The sequence below is a fragment of the Genypterus blacodes genome, unplaced genomic scaffold (genome assembly GCF_046128005.1).
Source record: "Genypterus blacodes isolate CSIRO-AG114 ecotype Tasmania unplaced genomic scaffold, CSIRO-AGI_Gbla_v1 ptg000012l_1, whole genome shotgun sequence".
Classification (NCBI taxonomy): Eukaryota; Metazoa; Chordata; class Actinopteri; order Ophidiiformes; family Ophidiidae; genus Genypterus; species Genypterus blacodes.
This window is the reverse complement of record NW_027466826.1, coordinates 5,495,420-5,508,401: the sequence shown is the minus strand read 5'-3', so window position 1 is coordinate 5,508,401 and position 12,982 is coordinate 5,495,420. Positions and strand designations below refer to the sequence as shown.

General features: G+C 43.4%; 2 protein-coding genes across 4 annotated transcripts; both read left to right on the top strand.

Moving 5' to 3' along the window:
• The first annotated feature begins 1,674 nt into the window (after positions 1 to 1,674).
• znf451 (zinc finger protein 451) lies at positions 1,675 to 8,068 on the top strand. Of its 3 annotated transcripts, XM_076166266.1 has the most exons (13): positions 1,675 to 1,765; positions 2,184 to 2,256; positions 3,074 to 3,151; positions 3,249 to 3,362; positions 4,295 to 4,406; positions 4,537 to 4,687; positions 4,775 to 4,901; positions 4,980 to 5,139; positions 5,788 to 5,935; positions 6,042 to 7,480; positions 7,563 to 7,637; positions 7,752 to 7,820; positions 7,958 to 8,068. In XM_076166266.1, exons 2-13 carry the CDS (start codon positions 2,188 to 2,190, stop codon positions 7,996 to 7,998), a joined length of 2,583 nt encoding a protein of 860 aa, XP_076022381.1. In that variant the 5' UTR covers positions 1,675 to 1,765; positions 2,184 to 2,187; the 3' UTR covers positions 7,999 to 8,068. The 3 variants fall into 3 exon arrangements, with proteins under 3 accessions (XP_076022381.1, XP_076022366.1, XP_076022373.1); XM_076166251.1 differs by having other exon boundaries at positions 4,775 to 5,139; XM_076166258.1 differs by lacking the exon at positions 1,675 to 1,765 and adding an exon at positions 1,815 to 1,927 and having other exon boundaries at positions 4,775 to 5,139.
• A 1,257-nt stretch (positions 8,069 to 9,325) lies between these two features.
• Positions 9,326 to 11,826, top strand: bag2 (BCL2 associated athanogene 2). Its single transcript, XM_076161978.1, has 3 exons — positions 9,326 to 9,581; positions 10,021 to 10,130; positions 10,733 to 11,826. Exons 1-3 carry the CDS (start codon positions 9,361 to 9,363, stop codon positions 11,128 to 11,130), a joined length of 729 nt encoding a protein of 242 aa, XP_076018093.1. The 5' UTR covers positions 9,326 to 9,360; the 3' UTR covers positions 11,131 to 11,826.
• Positions 11,827 to 12,982: the final 1,156 nt, after the last annotated feature.

Here is a 12,982-nt window from a genome sequence, read left to right as displayed (position 1 = left end):
CAACTAAAGGACAAATAAAGTCACAGAAATACAAACAACAGTCAAACATGGGCTATCAAGGATGACGTGTCAGACTATAGCCGTAATATTTCAAAAATACATTTGATAATAAACGCCATTATCATACTGTAGTTATGTTACAGACTTCGGGATTACCTCATTGCATTCACAGCGCCACAATCGGTCAAAACCTGCTGTTTACTCTCATGTTGCTAGAGATTTACATAGCAATGTGCATGACTTTGCTGCTTGCAGGAGCGTATACCAGACATAATAGCATCAAACAGACATGACGAGTGGCTGAGTATGAGCTGTCAGGAGGAGATGCGGCTGCTTTTGGGGGGCTACTCACCGCGGCTCTTGCGTCCGGAAAGAACGGATTTTATTGGATGCTTTCCATTGCGAAGCCTGCGATGCCAGCAGCAGAAAAACAGAATGGTCGCAATAGTCCCAAGCAAAAGCAACAATAAAAGAAGCACACATTGGATGCTATACGGCCTCAGCAGGACCAAAAACGCCGCAGCGATCATCCTTAACCGAGATGTAGGGCAGATCCCGCTGCAGCCTCCGCTCCTGGCGTAGCACCTCCTAAAGCCTCAAACGGGAAAGAAATGATTTGGATTCTAACGGATATACGTGAATCATCGCACATTAGAAAAAAAAACCAAAACGTGTAAAAGTGTACAAGCAGATCGGTTCAAACTAGGCGGCCCAGGCTGTTGATGTCATTATTGTGAGGTTGAACGTATGACTCAGCAGAGAGGCAAGTTTTTTTTTTCTCTCGCGAACAGGACACTGGAAGAAGAGTCAGCAGTTTGGTTCAGAGCATCACTGTACTCTGCTGCAGAGTCTGCTACCCCAGAGCCAGCAAACATGCCACAGTATGAAAAGTGGACCTGATCCTTTAGGGACACACAGGGCAATGTGAGTGTCAATCATATATGTTTGCATCCTGGGGCATGCCTAAGTACTAAAAAGCGACTAACTGGTGTACATGTATACCATATTATTCCAATATTACATTGTCATCAATTGTCGAATATACAACAGCCCTTTTTAGACGATGACTATGAATCTACAACACGTTGGAAATGCCAATAAGAGAAAAGCCCACGTGTTTATTATCATATGTTCTTATATATTTGCAAACCATATGTGATTGGTATTGTTTATGTGTTCATATATGTGGTAAGCCCATTATGCTTTTACTCTGTATAAGTAGATCTTACTTGTATATAATGTATATATATGTCCATATAACGTTGCAATTAAGTTCACTTCATAATTGCAAATCAAAGCTATCTCTGTATTTCTGCATAGTAAGGGACATACTAAAGTATCTCAGCCTCTCTGTGCATGTATCTCTGCATCAGCTGTGTTCAAATGATGACAGTAGGGTAATTTAACCATCTCCTATTTCAGCATGAACATCAATGTATCTGTTTGCAGCCAACCTCCTCAGTTTTTGGTTATCACTTTACAAAATAACATTAATATCTTCATTAAATCATTCAAATCTCTATATTTATCCGACTGGAATATTTGGCAACAGGTCCACAACAGCGTCACTATTAACAACCTACAGATAACTAGTTCTCCTCATACCTGAGACGGGCGGTGTTCGCGCTCACTGGCTTGAAACATTAACTCCGTCCGCGCGGTACACTCCGGGTCAAATAAGGGAGCGCTTCCGTGCTGGACCATATTTTTGCTGCATGTTTGTTGTTTTAGCACAGTGCTGTCAGCAGAACTGTCAAATAAGGAGGTAAGATGAAAGCAAAGCGTTTACATTCGGTTTCAATGCCCTCCCCTGTATCTGTACCGATCCCAACCCGTGTTTAACGCCAAATTATATCGAATTTTCGTGCGGGTGCAACGCTAACGTCAGCTAGCGCCTGTTAGCTAGTTCCCTCCAGTTTCTTAAGAGGTAAGGCTCATAGTGGTAGCAATCGTGTTTTGATTAGATCTCTAAAATATCGTTCAATTTATCTCCTACCTACGGTTATGAATTATACTGCAAGGCCAACAACATTAAACTTGGCTAACTTGCCTGACTGGTCATAATTTTTACTATCGTGTAGATGCACGCTCAGGATAGAAGCAGGGTGTGTTTATGCTTCTGTAAAGTTAAAATGCTGCTTAAAAAGTCTCTTTATCTAACTGGTTTGTTTGTTTGTCCTCAGATAGATGTCATCTCCAATTCAAGCAGACGATGATGATGAGGTGGAGGTGGAAGGGGAAGTGGAGTTTGTATCTGTAAGTTACGTGTAAGCTTATCTGCTTAAAATAGCAATAAATATCAGGGTTTATATATTAACTTCACCTCACGTCACTGTGTGAAGTAAAGCCATTTGTTTACGTTTCTTTGACCGGACATTGTGCAATAACTTCACGTTTTGGTTACAGTTAAAGCTTCAAAGGGCAAAACCGGCCTGTTATTCTGTATTTCTGCACCCAAAAAGAAATGTATGTAACAAACTATTATGATTAAACTTCAAATTTTAAGGAACCAATGTAAATGAGTGACACATAGAGTTTATTTTGGGATTACATCATTGATAGTCATCAGCCATTTTGCATTTTGTTGCTCAGGACTGGCACCAAAACAACAACAACAATGACCAAACAAGTGCTTCACTACCTAAAAGTAGTAAAAGTAACGTCAAACCTACTATAAATGTAACATTTTAGAAGTGCTTTATGAGTGAGTTATCAACATTGCACTCTCTACGGTTATTTGCACTATTAATTCAGTTATTTGCACTATTGGACTTTTCACTGTTACACTGTTTACATAAAATCACCTTTGAACATCAAAACATGTTTGCATTTCTGGGTTGGGTGGCAAATGTGTTTCATAGGCTTGTACCTGTACTCTGCTCAATGACAATAAAGTTGAATCTAATCTCATCTAATCTAATCTACCGGATGTTTGACTGGGTAGAGTTTGAAGTCATTCAAGTTCCTCCATTGATAAAGCCGACTACATGTTAAACCTACTAGTTGAGGTGTTAAGTGTAGGTTGTTTATCTTATACTAACCTACATCCCTGTTTTTGTTGTTTTTGCTTCAGGAGCGACCTAGCAGACCAGTGCTGGAATGTATTGATCTCTTGAGTGACAGTGAGAATGAGGGGAGTTCATCAGACAAGGTAAGAGCCTAACAATAAACAACAAGTTTGTCAATTATTATTAAAGAAGTGCATATTTACTCAAAACTTCTTGAATTGTGCCCTTTAATCTTTGAAGCTTGAAGAAGAAATTAATCGTCAAAGAGAGCGCGTTGCATCTGCGCTGGACAGACTCGCTCAAAAGGTGGCTGTAGAGAAACAGGAAAGGGCGGATAAATGTCGAGCCTTCAAGGTAAGACTTCATTCAGTCAGCTTATATAGTTATAGTTAAAGCTATATATAGCCATAAAAATAACACATGACCACGTGTTATTGATGTGTGAGAACCCCCCAAACATAGTGATCATGACTAATTAAAGGTTGGGAATGTGATGGGAATGATCTTGGTGACTGTGGCTGCAAAATAATGAGCTGTGACACTACAGGGTCACTTCATGTCTTATTGATCCCTGCCACCTTAAGCGCAGGGTTTTCTACTGTTATAGACAGGAAGAGTGACTGAAAACCTGCACCAGTATCAGGTGCTGCTAACTGCTGTTTCCTCACTGTGTCCAAACTGTGTTAAGATGTTTTGGAGATTGTCAGTTCAATCATGGGTTCCCCTTTGTTTACTCAAGTACTAAATCAGAATAGTTTCATTATAGTTTGATGTGTTATCCCATATTATTAGTCAAATCGCTCTGTAGTGTATCTCTGTCTGTATTGACTTGCTTGTTTTATAATCAATGCAATGATTGATCTATGTTTTTGGCTATTTTGAATGAGAACACTTTGATCACCTTACAGATGTTGATATACATAAAGGGTGGTAAACTAATTAAAAGCAATGTTTAAGCTGTTAATTACTCACTTAATATTTATATATAAGTATACAAATGAATTGGTATATTTGGCAAAAACTGAATCTGTCAACTTTGGTAGAAACGTGCTTTGGTTGTAAAAAAACAACGCTGCAGAAACAGTGCCCCCTTGTGGTTAAACGCGAACATGGCGAGCAGGTGGACCGACTATTGGAATGTCCTTCCATATCCAAATGTTTGATTATGTTATTTATGTAATGGGTCATACAATTTCTTACTGTTATTTCTATATCTGTCTCTATGTATGTTAAGTATAAAAAGTTGGGAAATGAATTCAGTGATTGAAGATCTTTTGTCGTTTCAGGAAAGGCAGGTCTTGCAAATCGCTCACGGGCAGCAGGAGTTGGCCGTTTGTTCCACGAGTGGTCGATCTCATGAAGCAAAGCGCTGTGTGGAGATGTGGTTGAAGATGCCAGGTAAATGTTTAATCGGTTGTCCCACTGTAAATTGGACATTAATCGAGTCAAATGAGACATTGAGGGTTGCGATGTATTGGAGACGTTGTGACTTTTCCCTTTTCCCTTTTCCCCTTTTGTATTCCCCGAGGTCTTGCACCTGGAGTGGTCAACACTGGTTTTGGAAGAAAACGCAGATCTGCTCCTTTTCCCGGGCGCACTTCAACTAAACACACTTGTCCGGTAATCAACTGTAACCGAGTGTTTGACCACCCGCTTCTACTCGACGGTCACCTAAAGAGGTAATCCCGTTTCCTTTCTTTTTGCGGTGTTCTCCATTGGACCATACGTGCTTGTGTACAGATGGGTGTGTTATTGAATACGTGCAGGTTTGATCACTCGCCCTGCGACCCGGCCATCTACCTCACCGGAGAGCAATCTGAGTTATTTGCCTGTGTTGCCTGTGGTCAGTATTTCCAATTAAAAGAAGCGTGGCGGAACCATCTCCAGGATAAGGTTCGCTCCCAGAAAATCAAACTGAACTGGATGTACTTTCTTCTCATTAGCATGCTGACGTGTTGCTTTGGTTACCAGGTTTCCTCACAGGATGCAGAGGGTCACGCCGCCTCCCAGACCTATCAGCTGATTGTGTGTTTTGCCTGTCCCGCCTGCTACCTCCTCTTTAACCTCCGGGATGAGTGTCTGCAGCACATGTCGGCCAAAAACCACTTTACAGACTCGCTGGTCATGAATGGTAAGGATCGCCAAAACACCCGCTTGTGTCTAGATTTATTTGATAGTTGATCAAACAAAAGTGTGTGTGTGTGTGTGTGTGTGTGTGTGTGTGTGTGTGTGTGTGTGTGTGTGTGTGTGTGTGTGTGTGTGTGTGTGTGTGTGTGTGTGTGTGTGTGTGTGTGTGTGTCCCATTTAAGGCTTCCCCCCCCATCCGAGACAGAGTGTGTGTGTCATCCATTTTAGGCTTTTTTTGTCCCCCCCCGCCATCTGAGACTGTGTGTGTGTCACCCATTTTAGGCCCCCCCCCCACCATCTGAGATGGTGTGTGTGTGGTTTTTTTTGCCCCCCCCGTGTGTGTGTGTGTGTGTGTGTGTGTGTGTGTCACCCATTTAAGGCTTCCCCCCATCTGAGACAGAGTGTGTGTGTGTGTGTGTGTGTGTGTGTGTGTGTGTGTGTGTGTGTGTGTGTGTCTGTGTGTGTGTGTCCATCTGAGACTGTGTGTGTGTCACCCATTTTAGGCTCCCCCCCCCAATCTGAGACAGAGTGTGTGTGTTTTTTTTCGCCCCCCCCCGTGTGTGTGTGTGTGTGTGTGTGTGACTCACCCATTTTTTTTTCGAGACACAAGCAAGAATAACAACACACTTTTACTTGTGTTTTGATTCTTCAGAGGTCAGAGGAAGAGGTCATCCCATTCCCATCCCACAGTACGCTAAAAACCATCTCATCACTTTGTGCAACGAGACGACCTTCAGTGTCCGATGCTCCTTATGTCACCATGACCTGAGCTCACATCAGGCCGCTCAAGCACATTTCAAGTAAGTGTGTTTGTTTGTAATGTTTCCTCCACGTGTGTTCGCTTTTGCTGGTTTCATTCATTTTTGCCGATGCAGCGTTTGACTCTTGTTTACCTGTGGTTTGCAGTGTGCACTGCAGACAGGGCCGCGCCGTCGCCAAAGCCGATAAAACCATCATGCAAGTAATGAAGCAGCTGCAAGTGCGAGGCCAGTGCGCTCGCTGTGAGAAGATCTTCCTCAGCCATGACGACATCGAAAGACACAAAGAATCAAGCCAGCACGACGTGGAGATCAACCAAACCATGGCCAAAGCGCTTCTTCAGTTGTACAGGTTCAGTGAAAAGGAGAAAAAGCAAAAGAAAAACAAGAAGGCGAGCGATTCGGGGGAATTTCCAGCCAAGCGACAGAGATTATGTCCGAGTGTCAAAGGCGGCGGCCGGGACACGAGAGCGGCGTGGTTCTGCGAGTGCGGCCTGCAGTTCTCAGAGGAGGCCGCAGCCACTAATCACCTCTTAGCTGTGAACCAGATCTTCCATCAGTGCGGCGTGTGCGGCAAACAAATGGGGGAGTCGTCAATCACCCGGCTGCACATGAGTCGGTTTCACGGCGGGGCGCACCTCTCCAACTTCCTCTACCACTGCAACCGCTGCAAAGTGGACATGCCTCGCCACGAAGACATCATGTCGCACGTGTCGGAGGCTCACAGCGGACACACCTACTTCACCGAGCGAGAAGTGCACAAAGATCCGAAGCCATCCACCAGCGGCAAGCGGCGCGTACGCACACACTCCCACCCAGCCGCCGCTCAGCCGGACACGATAGACGTGTCGTCTTCTAAACCGCAGAAAACCTGGATGTGCAGGATGTGCGAGGACGTGTTCGACTCGGAAGCGGCCGTCCGCAAACACTGCGGCGACGTGACCAGTCACAGCTTCCAGAGGTTCGTCTGCGGCCACTGTCCCCAGAAGTTCTTCAAGGAGTCCACCGTGCGTCGCCATTGTGTGAACGAGCACGACGGCGAGGTGAAGAGCTCCTACTTCTGCGGCCTCTGCGACAGCATGCAGTTTGAGACGGAAGACGAGTTCTTATCGCACTTCCGAAGTCTTCACAGTAAGGACTACTACTGCATGGACGACGCCGAAGCGGATCAGCCTACTGTTGCCGAAAGCAGCAGCCAGCTCAGATCCTTGTGCCCGTGCATGGGCTCGGAGATCGGCAAAGCAGAAAGGAAGGCCACCTACACGCAATGCATGAAGAATCTAGCTGCCGAAGGGAAGTGTCGGTACGTCTGCGCCCCCTGCAACGCGTCGGCGCCTACGTACGCCCAGATAAAGACGCACATCCACACAACACACGGGGCCTTAAACCTAGAGAACACCTTTGACGTAGAATGCAAAGGCTGCCAGGAGAGTTTTCCGGGCGTGCCGAGTTTCCATAAACACTTCCATTCCCGACACTGTGCGCTGGAACCCTGCCTGAGCTCCAGGGCCTCTGAGCCCGAGGTGAAGGCCAAGCCCAGCGGCGTCCAGATCCTCAGCGCCGTGGAGATCAAAACAAACACGGACGGTAAGCCGCTTCTGCGTCTTTCGCACTCGTCGAAACCGAACGCACGCTTTAACTTTTTTTTTGTTTTACTTCATCATTGCAGAGATTGACGACGAAACTCTGGTGACGTTTTTGGAAATGGACGAATCGAACAAACGGAGAGATGACGCCCATGAAGGCAGGTGATCTGTAGAGTCCACTGTGTAACGGAGGACTGTAGCTACTAAAACACATTAAACATATTCACTAATAACAAAAGCAATTGGTATTTACTGATGCTGTTCCATAACAGAGGAAGCAGATGAGAAGATGGACGAAGACGCAGTGGCTTTGAGTGCAGAAGAAACGCAGGAGGCGGAAGGTTTGTGTTTGTGTCCCTTTTCCCCCTGAGAAACACCAAGAATTCACAAAACAGAAGCTTTGTGTGTGTGTGTGCTGAAGTTATGTTAAGTATTTGTTTTTGACATAATCATCACATTCTCGTCTTTATCTTCACAGAGTTGGAAGAAGCTCTTAAACGAAGCCTCTTGGAATTTTAAGTCCACGAAGATATGCAATTATGTCATCACTTTGATCAGAGGCCATTAAATAAATGTATTTTGTTCCTAAGTGTTTTTTATATTATTGCTGATGAATATTGGACAGCATCATTTCAGAAGTCACTCTGTGTACCGACACCCCTTAGGTCATAGTTGCTAAATCACGTTGCCTCACACACACACACACACACACACACACACACACTTGTACACTGTTGGCAGCACCTGACACTTAAGTATGTCGACACATGTGCCAGAAATGGCAACGACGACGCTGCAACATACCAGAGCCCACGTGCATTCAGAGCGGCCATGCTGCAGCTCCGGTTACCTTTGCTGTGTTTTCACCGCAAAATTGAAATACACAAGCTGAATGAAAGAATGGGTACACTTTATGGGGCATTATGTGCTAGAATTACCGCTATGAAGACACGTATACCTTTTAATCTGGCATTTAACACCGTCTCTAGTCTGTTTGCATCCTTACACCCATCTGAATAATGATGAATAGCTTTTAGGTTTAGTGTCTGGTAAATGAGAAAAGCACTCATTTGGTTTAAATAGATGTAGTTCCCAAAATAGAGTCCCGCTATATTGCACCTGTAAGTTCATCGTCAACTCTTAGCGCTGGTAATTTACTCGTGTCACACTGAACTCATTCATGGGTAACTGACAAATGTTTATTTCTATAATCGATTGGGCTTTAAACCTGTTTTTGTTATTTCTAATGAACACGAGTCAAATATTAGAGAGTACTGTTGCTGAATAATCTCACATAGCCTCATAAGTAAGTCAAATGTAACATTAAATGGCATAGGTATGTTAATATGTGCCGATTTACACATACACACAATGTACACAACGTTTTTGTAAACAATACCTCCAATTGTGCATTTTTGGATAAGGGTTGCACCTACAACAGAACTTGAAACTCGAAAGTTAAACAGAATTTGCGAACCAGGATCGAAGCTCAATCGGGAATAGACTGTCCCGATTGTTTATTGCCTGGATAGCATATCTTGCATAGTGTGAAGTCATCCATGTCGAGTGTAATGTCAGGGGAATAATGTGGTGACAATGTGCCATAACAACAAATCATACAATTTGATGAAAGCATCCATGAAGTCAAAAGACAGCTGTGAAAATGGACTTGCAAGACTTTTGTTGTTATTATTATGTCCACACTCCTACTAAAATGTGTTTGGGGAGACATTATATCTTTATTACGTGTAAGTATTTGACACTGGAACCTTCTGTAGGACCTCTGGGGGGTCCTCGGACCACATATTGGGAATCACTCTTCCATGTTCCTCTGGAAAGTTCTGTCTTCTCGGCTGAGGAAGTGACAGCCCATGTTAGGTAATGTCTCGTCTGGGCGCTGCTGCAGACGGAGGCACAGCCGGTCGGTCGGACAGTCGCACAGCTCACACTTTGTCCCGATCACAACACTCCTCTACTAACATGGCTCAAGCCAAAATCCAGGCGAAAATGAACGATCCACCCCGCAGCAAGTTCAGCAGGACGATGTCCATGGCCGATCGCTCCGGACGACTTCTGGAAAGTTTGGATCAGCTGGAAATGAGGTAACGGGCCTGCCTGTACCATGTGCACTACATACAGTATGACGAGATCCTGTACTTACACCGCCTGGTTTCAAGTTTAACTCAGGATGCTCATATCAGAGTTAGACGAAATATCGATTGCACTGTGCTCGGGTGTAGATGTTATTACATGCAGACGAAAGAAAGAGAGGAAAGTCTCCGAAAACGCGGTTAGAAATAACGAAGAATACACAGAAAGATGAGGCGATCGTAAGGATGAGGGTGTGCCGATAACTAAATCGCTGAAATATCCAATATCCACATGATGTCATTGTGTAACACAGATGTTTAATGGCGCTGTAGTGATAGCCAGTTGTTATTTTTCTTGTAACCATAGCTCTGCCGTGATACATAGGCTGTGGTATTCTTCACAAGATGTGACAGTAACAGTGTGTACGGTTTGTGTGTGTGTGTTTGTCAGGGTGGACGCTTTGCGCGAAACCGCATCCGCCATGGAGCAGGAAAGGGAGTGTATCCTGGAAATGATTCAGTCCCTGCAGAACAGCCAAGAAATGCGCAACATCTGTGCCGGTGAGATCCGCTGACAGCTTCACTGCACTAAAGAGCATCAAAGTCACAAGTCACTAAAACAATACACTCATTATCTGTAGCAGCCACTCGAAAGTCAACTGCTGATATCCTCCCGAAACCCTGTGTCCTCAAATGAGGACATTACATTTTTCCTTCCATACATCTTATACATTATTGTGCTTAATTTAAACTTGATGTCCTTATGTCTGGTCATTTTTCGCAACCCACTTTGGGTTGCTAGAAAACATAGCAGACATAGAGAAACGTATTATACTCTTTGTGTTCATATGAAGTACACATATGATCATGCACTTCACTTTTTATACTTATCAGGAGGATATCACTGTAAGATCTACATATAAATCTGTGAATCACATCACATCACATCATCTTTAAGGTTGTTCAATGTTTTTTAATGCTGTCATCGTTTTGAAAACCCCTCTACCTAAGTAATCTGAAACACAGGGACTTGCAGTAGCAGACCCAATGGATCAACATAGACAGATGATCACCTTCACATGCACCCGGAACCATTGGATGGTGGGAGAAATTAAGTCTTTATGGCCGCTGCATTGATTTCCATCTTGTATTATTTCCGCCAGGGGAGAAAGAAGAGTTAAGCTTAACTGCAGACCGCCTGATGGGCCGGACGATCTCTGTGGAGATCTCTGTTGGAACAAACAGAAACTCCCAACAGGAGGACGCGCTGAATAAAGCCACATTAATAATAGATGAAATGGTGAAGAAGTTGCTGGAGGACATGGTTAGAGGGCGGGAGCGGCTGCTGGCCCTGCACGCCGCCTGCGTGACAGAGGCGCCGCCTGTCCCCATTGACCAGAAGTTTCAGGCCATAGTGATCAGTTGTGCCCTAGAGGACCAGAAGAAAATCAAGCGGAGGCTGGAGACTTTGATAAGGAATGTTGAGAATGCCGAACGAAACATCAAGATTATGGATAACCAAAAACTAGACGATCCAAAAGCCACCAATGGTAGTCCCTAGGAATAGTCATCAGGGTTCTGTCACGCTTATAAGCTCACCCAGAACCCTTTAATCCTATTTTAACTTGAGTACAGTACAAATTGTAGCAAAACCAATTCCTATGGGAACATTGTGGACATACCTTAAGTCAAATTATACCACAAAACACAGTTTATTCACCAATTAGTACCACAGATAGACCACCGTGTTTACAGAATATACTGTGATTTTTGACCATATATGAAGTCTTAGCCAATTATTGTCCTGTCCTGTTAGATAAGGGCTGTTACCTATTGTGTGTATCCAATACCCTGTGTGTGTGTGTGTGTTTGCTTTAAAACTGAAACAGGACAGAACAGATACTTCCACATCAGAACTGTGACACAGTCAGGATTTTAGATGTGCACACACTACCTCTACGTGTACACACATACCACATTAAGCTTTGTTTGGTAATTCTTAGTTTTTATGTCAGTAGATGCTCAATAAATTTTAAATTTCAGTTATAATTGATGTTCACTGAAGATTGTTGTGAGGTCAGAGTAGATCTATTCCAATGGTTCTCAACCTGTGGTACATGAAGTGCCCGGATGGTTTGGTCCTAGATGACTTTGAGAGTTCCTGCAGGGATTTTAAACAACTGCTACCTATGGAAATTCTGTTACTGTGGCTTTTTACTCACAAATAAAATAGTTTCCTTTAAGAAAGCCTTTAATTATCATTATTATCTGTGTTTTCTTGTTTTTTTGGGTTGATGACTTGTGTATGAACCTCTCTCTCTCTCTCTCTCTCACACACACAAACACACACACACACACACACACACAGAAAATGTCAGGCTTTTGAGTTTTGGGACATTAAACTAAATGTAAGCCAATGGTATCAAAACAAAGCTGAATATGAAGGTGCAACTTCTATGTATGATGATCAGTCTACAGGCTTGATTTGTAATTGGCTGCAGGAGGTTGATCCCGTCAGTCACTGAGAAGCAGTCAAGCCATTCACTGAAGGGTTTACAGTATGAAGTTGTACCTCAATCACAAGAAATGTCACACTCTTTCCTTCCATATGCTTGTGAAATCACTTACACATACTACTGAAGTGACCCGTACATATACATGTGAAATGCTTGCACATATATTTAAAGATGAGCGTGCTGTTTGTATTTGTAGAGAGCAAGCAGCATGAAAGGTTTCATTGAACGTAGTATTACTCAGTATTTCGTAACTAATAGCCCTATCCTTTTTGTATTTAAAACTCTGTAAATAAGTCTTAAACAGTGCTACTCTTTTAAATACTTGACTTCTGATTTCTGCATTTCCTAAATATAGATGGCATAAGGAGGAATTTCAACATACATTGTGTGCCTATGAGAGTAAATCTTTGAAACGCAGATCTTAAAAAGTCCCAAAACAGACATGCAAACCAAATGCCTGTCTAAATAAAAGCTTTTTTCCCAGCCACATTTATCTAGTTTCAGTGCTTGAGGTGAACACTGAAACACATAAATTGTTCTGCCATGACATCCAATGCAAGATGGATGTAGGGGAGGAAGCTAGGGAGCCAGACTGCAGACAATTATCAGGCAGCCAAACAATGAATCTAGTGGTCGACATCATCAAAATTCTAATCCAGTAACGCCCATACAGAGCATTCTTCTCCATCTGCAGCCATCAATTGTGACTGAGAAATGCAGCGGGATGAATTTCCCAAAAATCCTGACTGATATCTATCACAAATCTCTACTTATTGTCACTCCCTAATGATCATCAGCAAGGTTGTCAGTTTGTGACTGTGCCATTATGCATCAGGCTTCATTGAGCTGTGATTTGATTGGCAAACATCGTCAATAAATGATAAATTACACACAAAA

Coding starts and splice junctions, on each gene's coding strand:
- znf451 (XM_076166251.1), top strand. CDS start 2,188: ATGTCATCTCCAATTCAAGCAGACGATGATGATGAGGTGGAGGTGGAA. Junction 2,257..3,073: donor GGGAAGTGGAGTTTGTATCT/GTAAGTTACGTG, acceptor TTTTTGCTTCAG/GAGCGACCTAGCAGACCAGT. Junction 7,638..7,751: donor GAGAGATGACGCCCATGAAG/GCAGGTGATCTG, acceptor GTTCCATAACAG/AGGAAGCAGATGAGAAGATG.
- bag2 (XM_076161978.1), top strand. CDS start 9,361: ATGTCTCGTCTGGGCGCTGCTGCAGACGGAGGCACAGCCGGTCGGTCG. Junction 9,582..10,020: donor TTGGATCAGCTGGAAATGAG/GTAACGGGCCTG, acceptor TGTGTTTGTCAG/GGTGGACGCTTTGCGCGAAA. Junction 10,131..10,732: donor AATGCGCAACATCTGTGCCG/GTGAGATCCGCT, acceptor TATTTCCGCCAG/GGGAGAAAGAAGAGTTAAGC.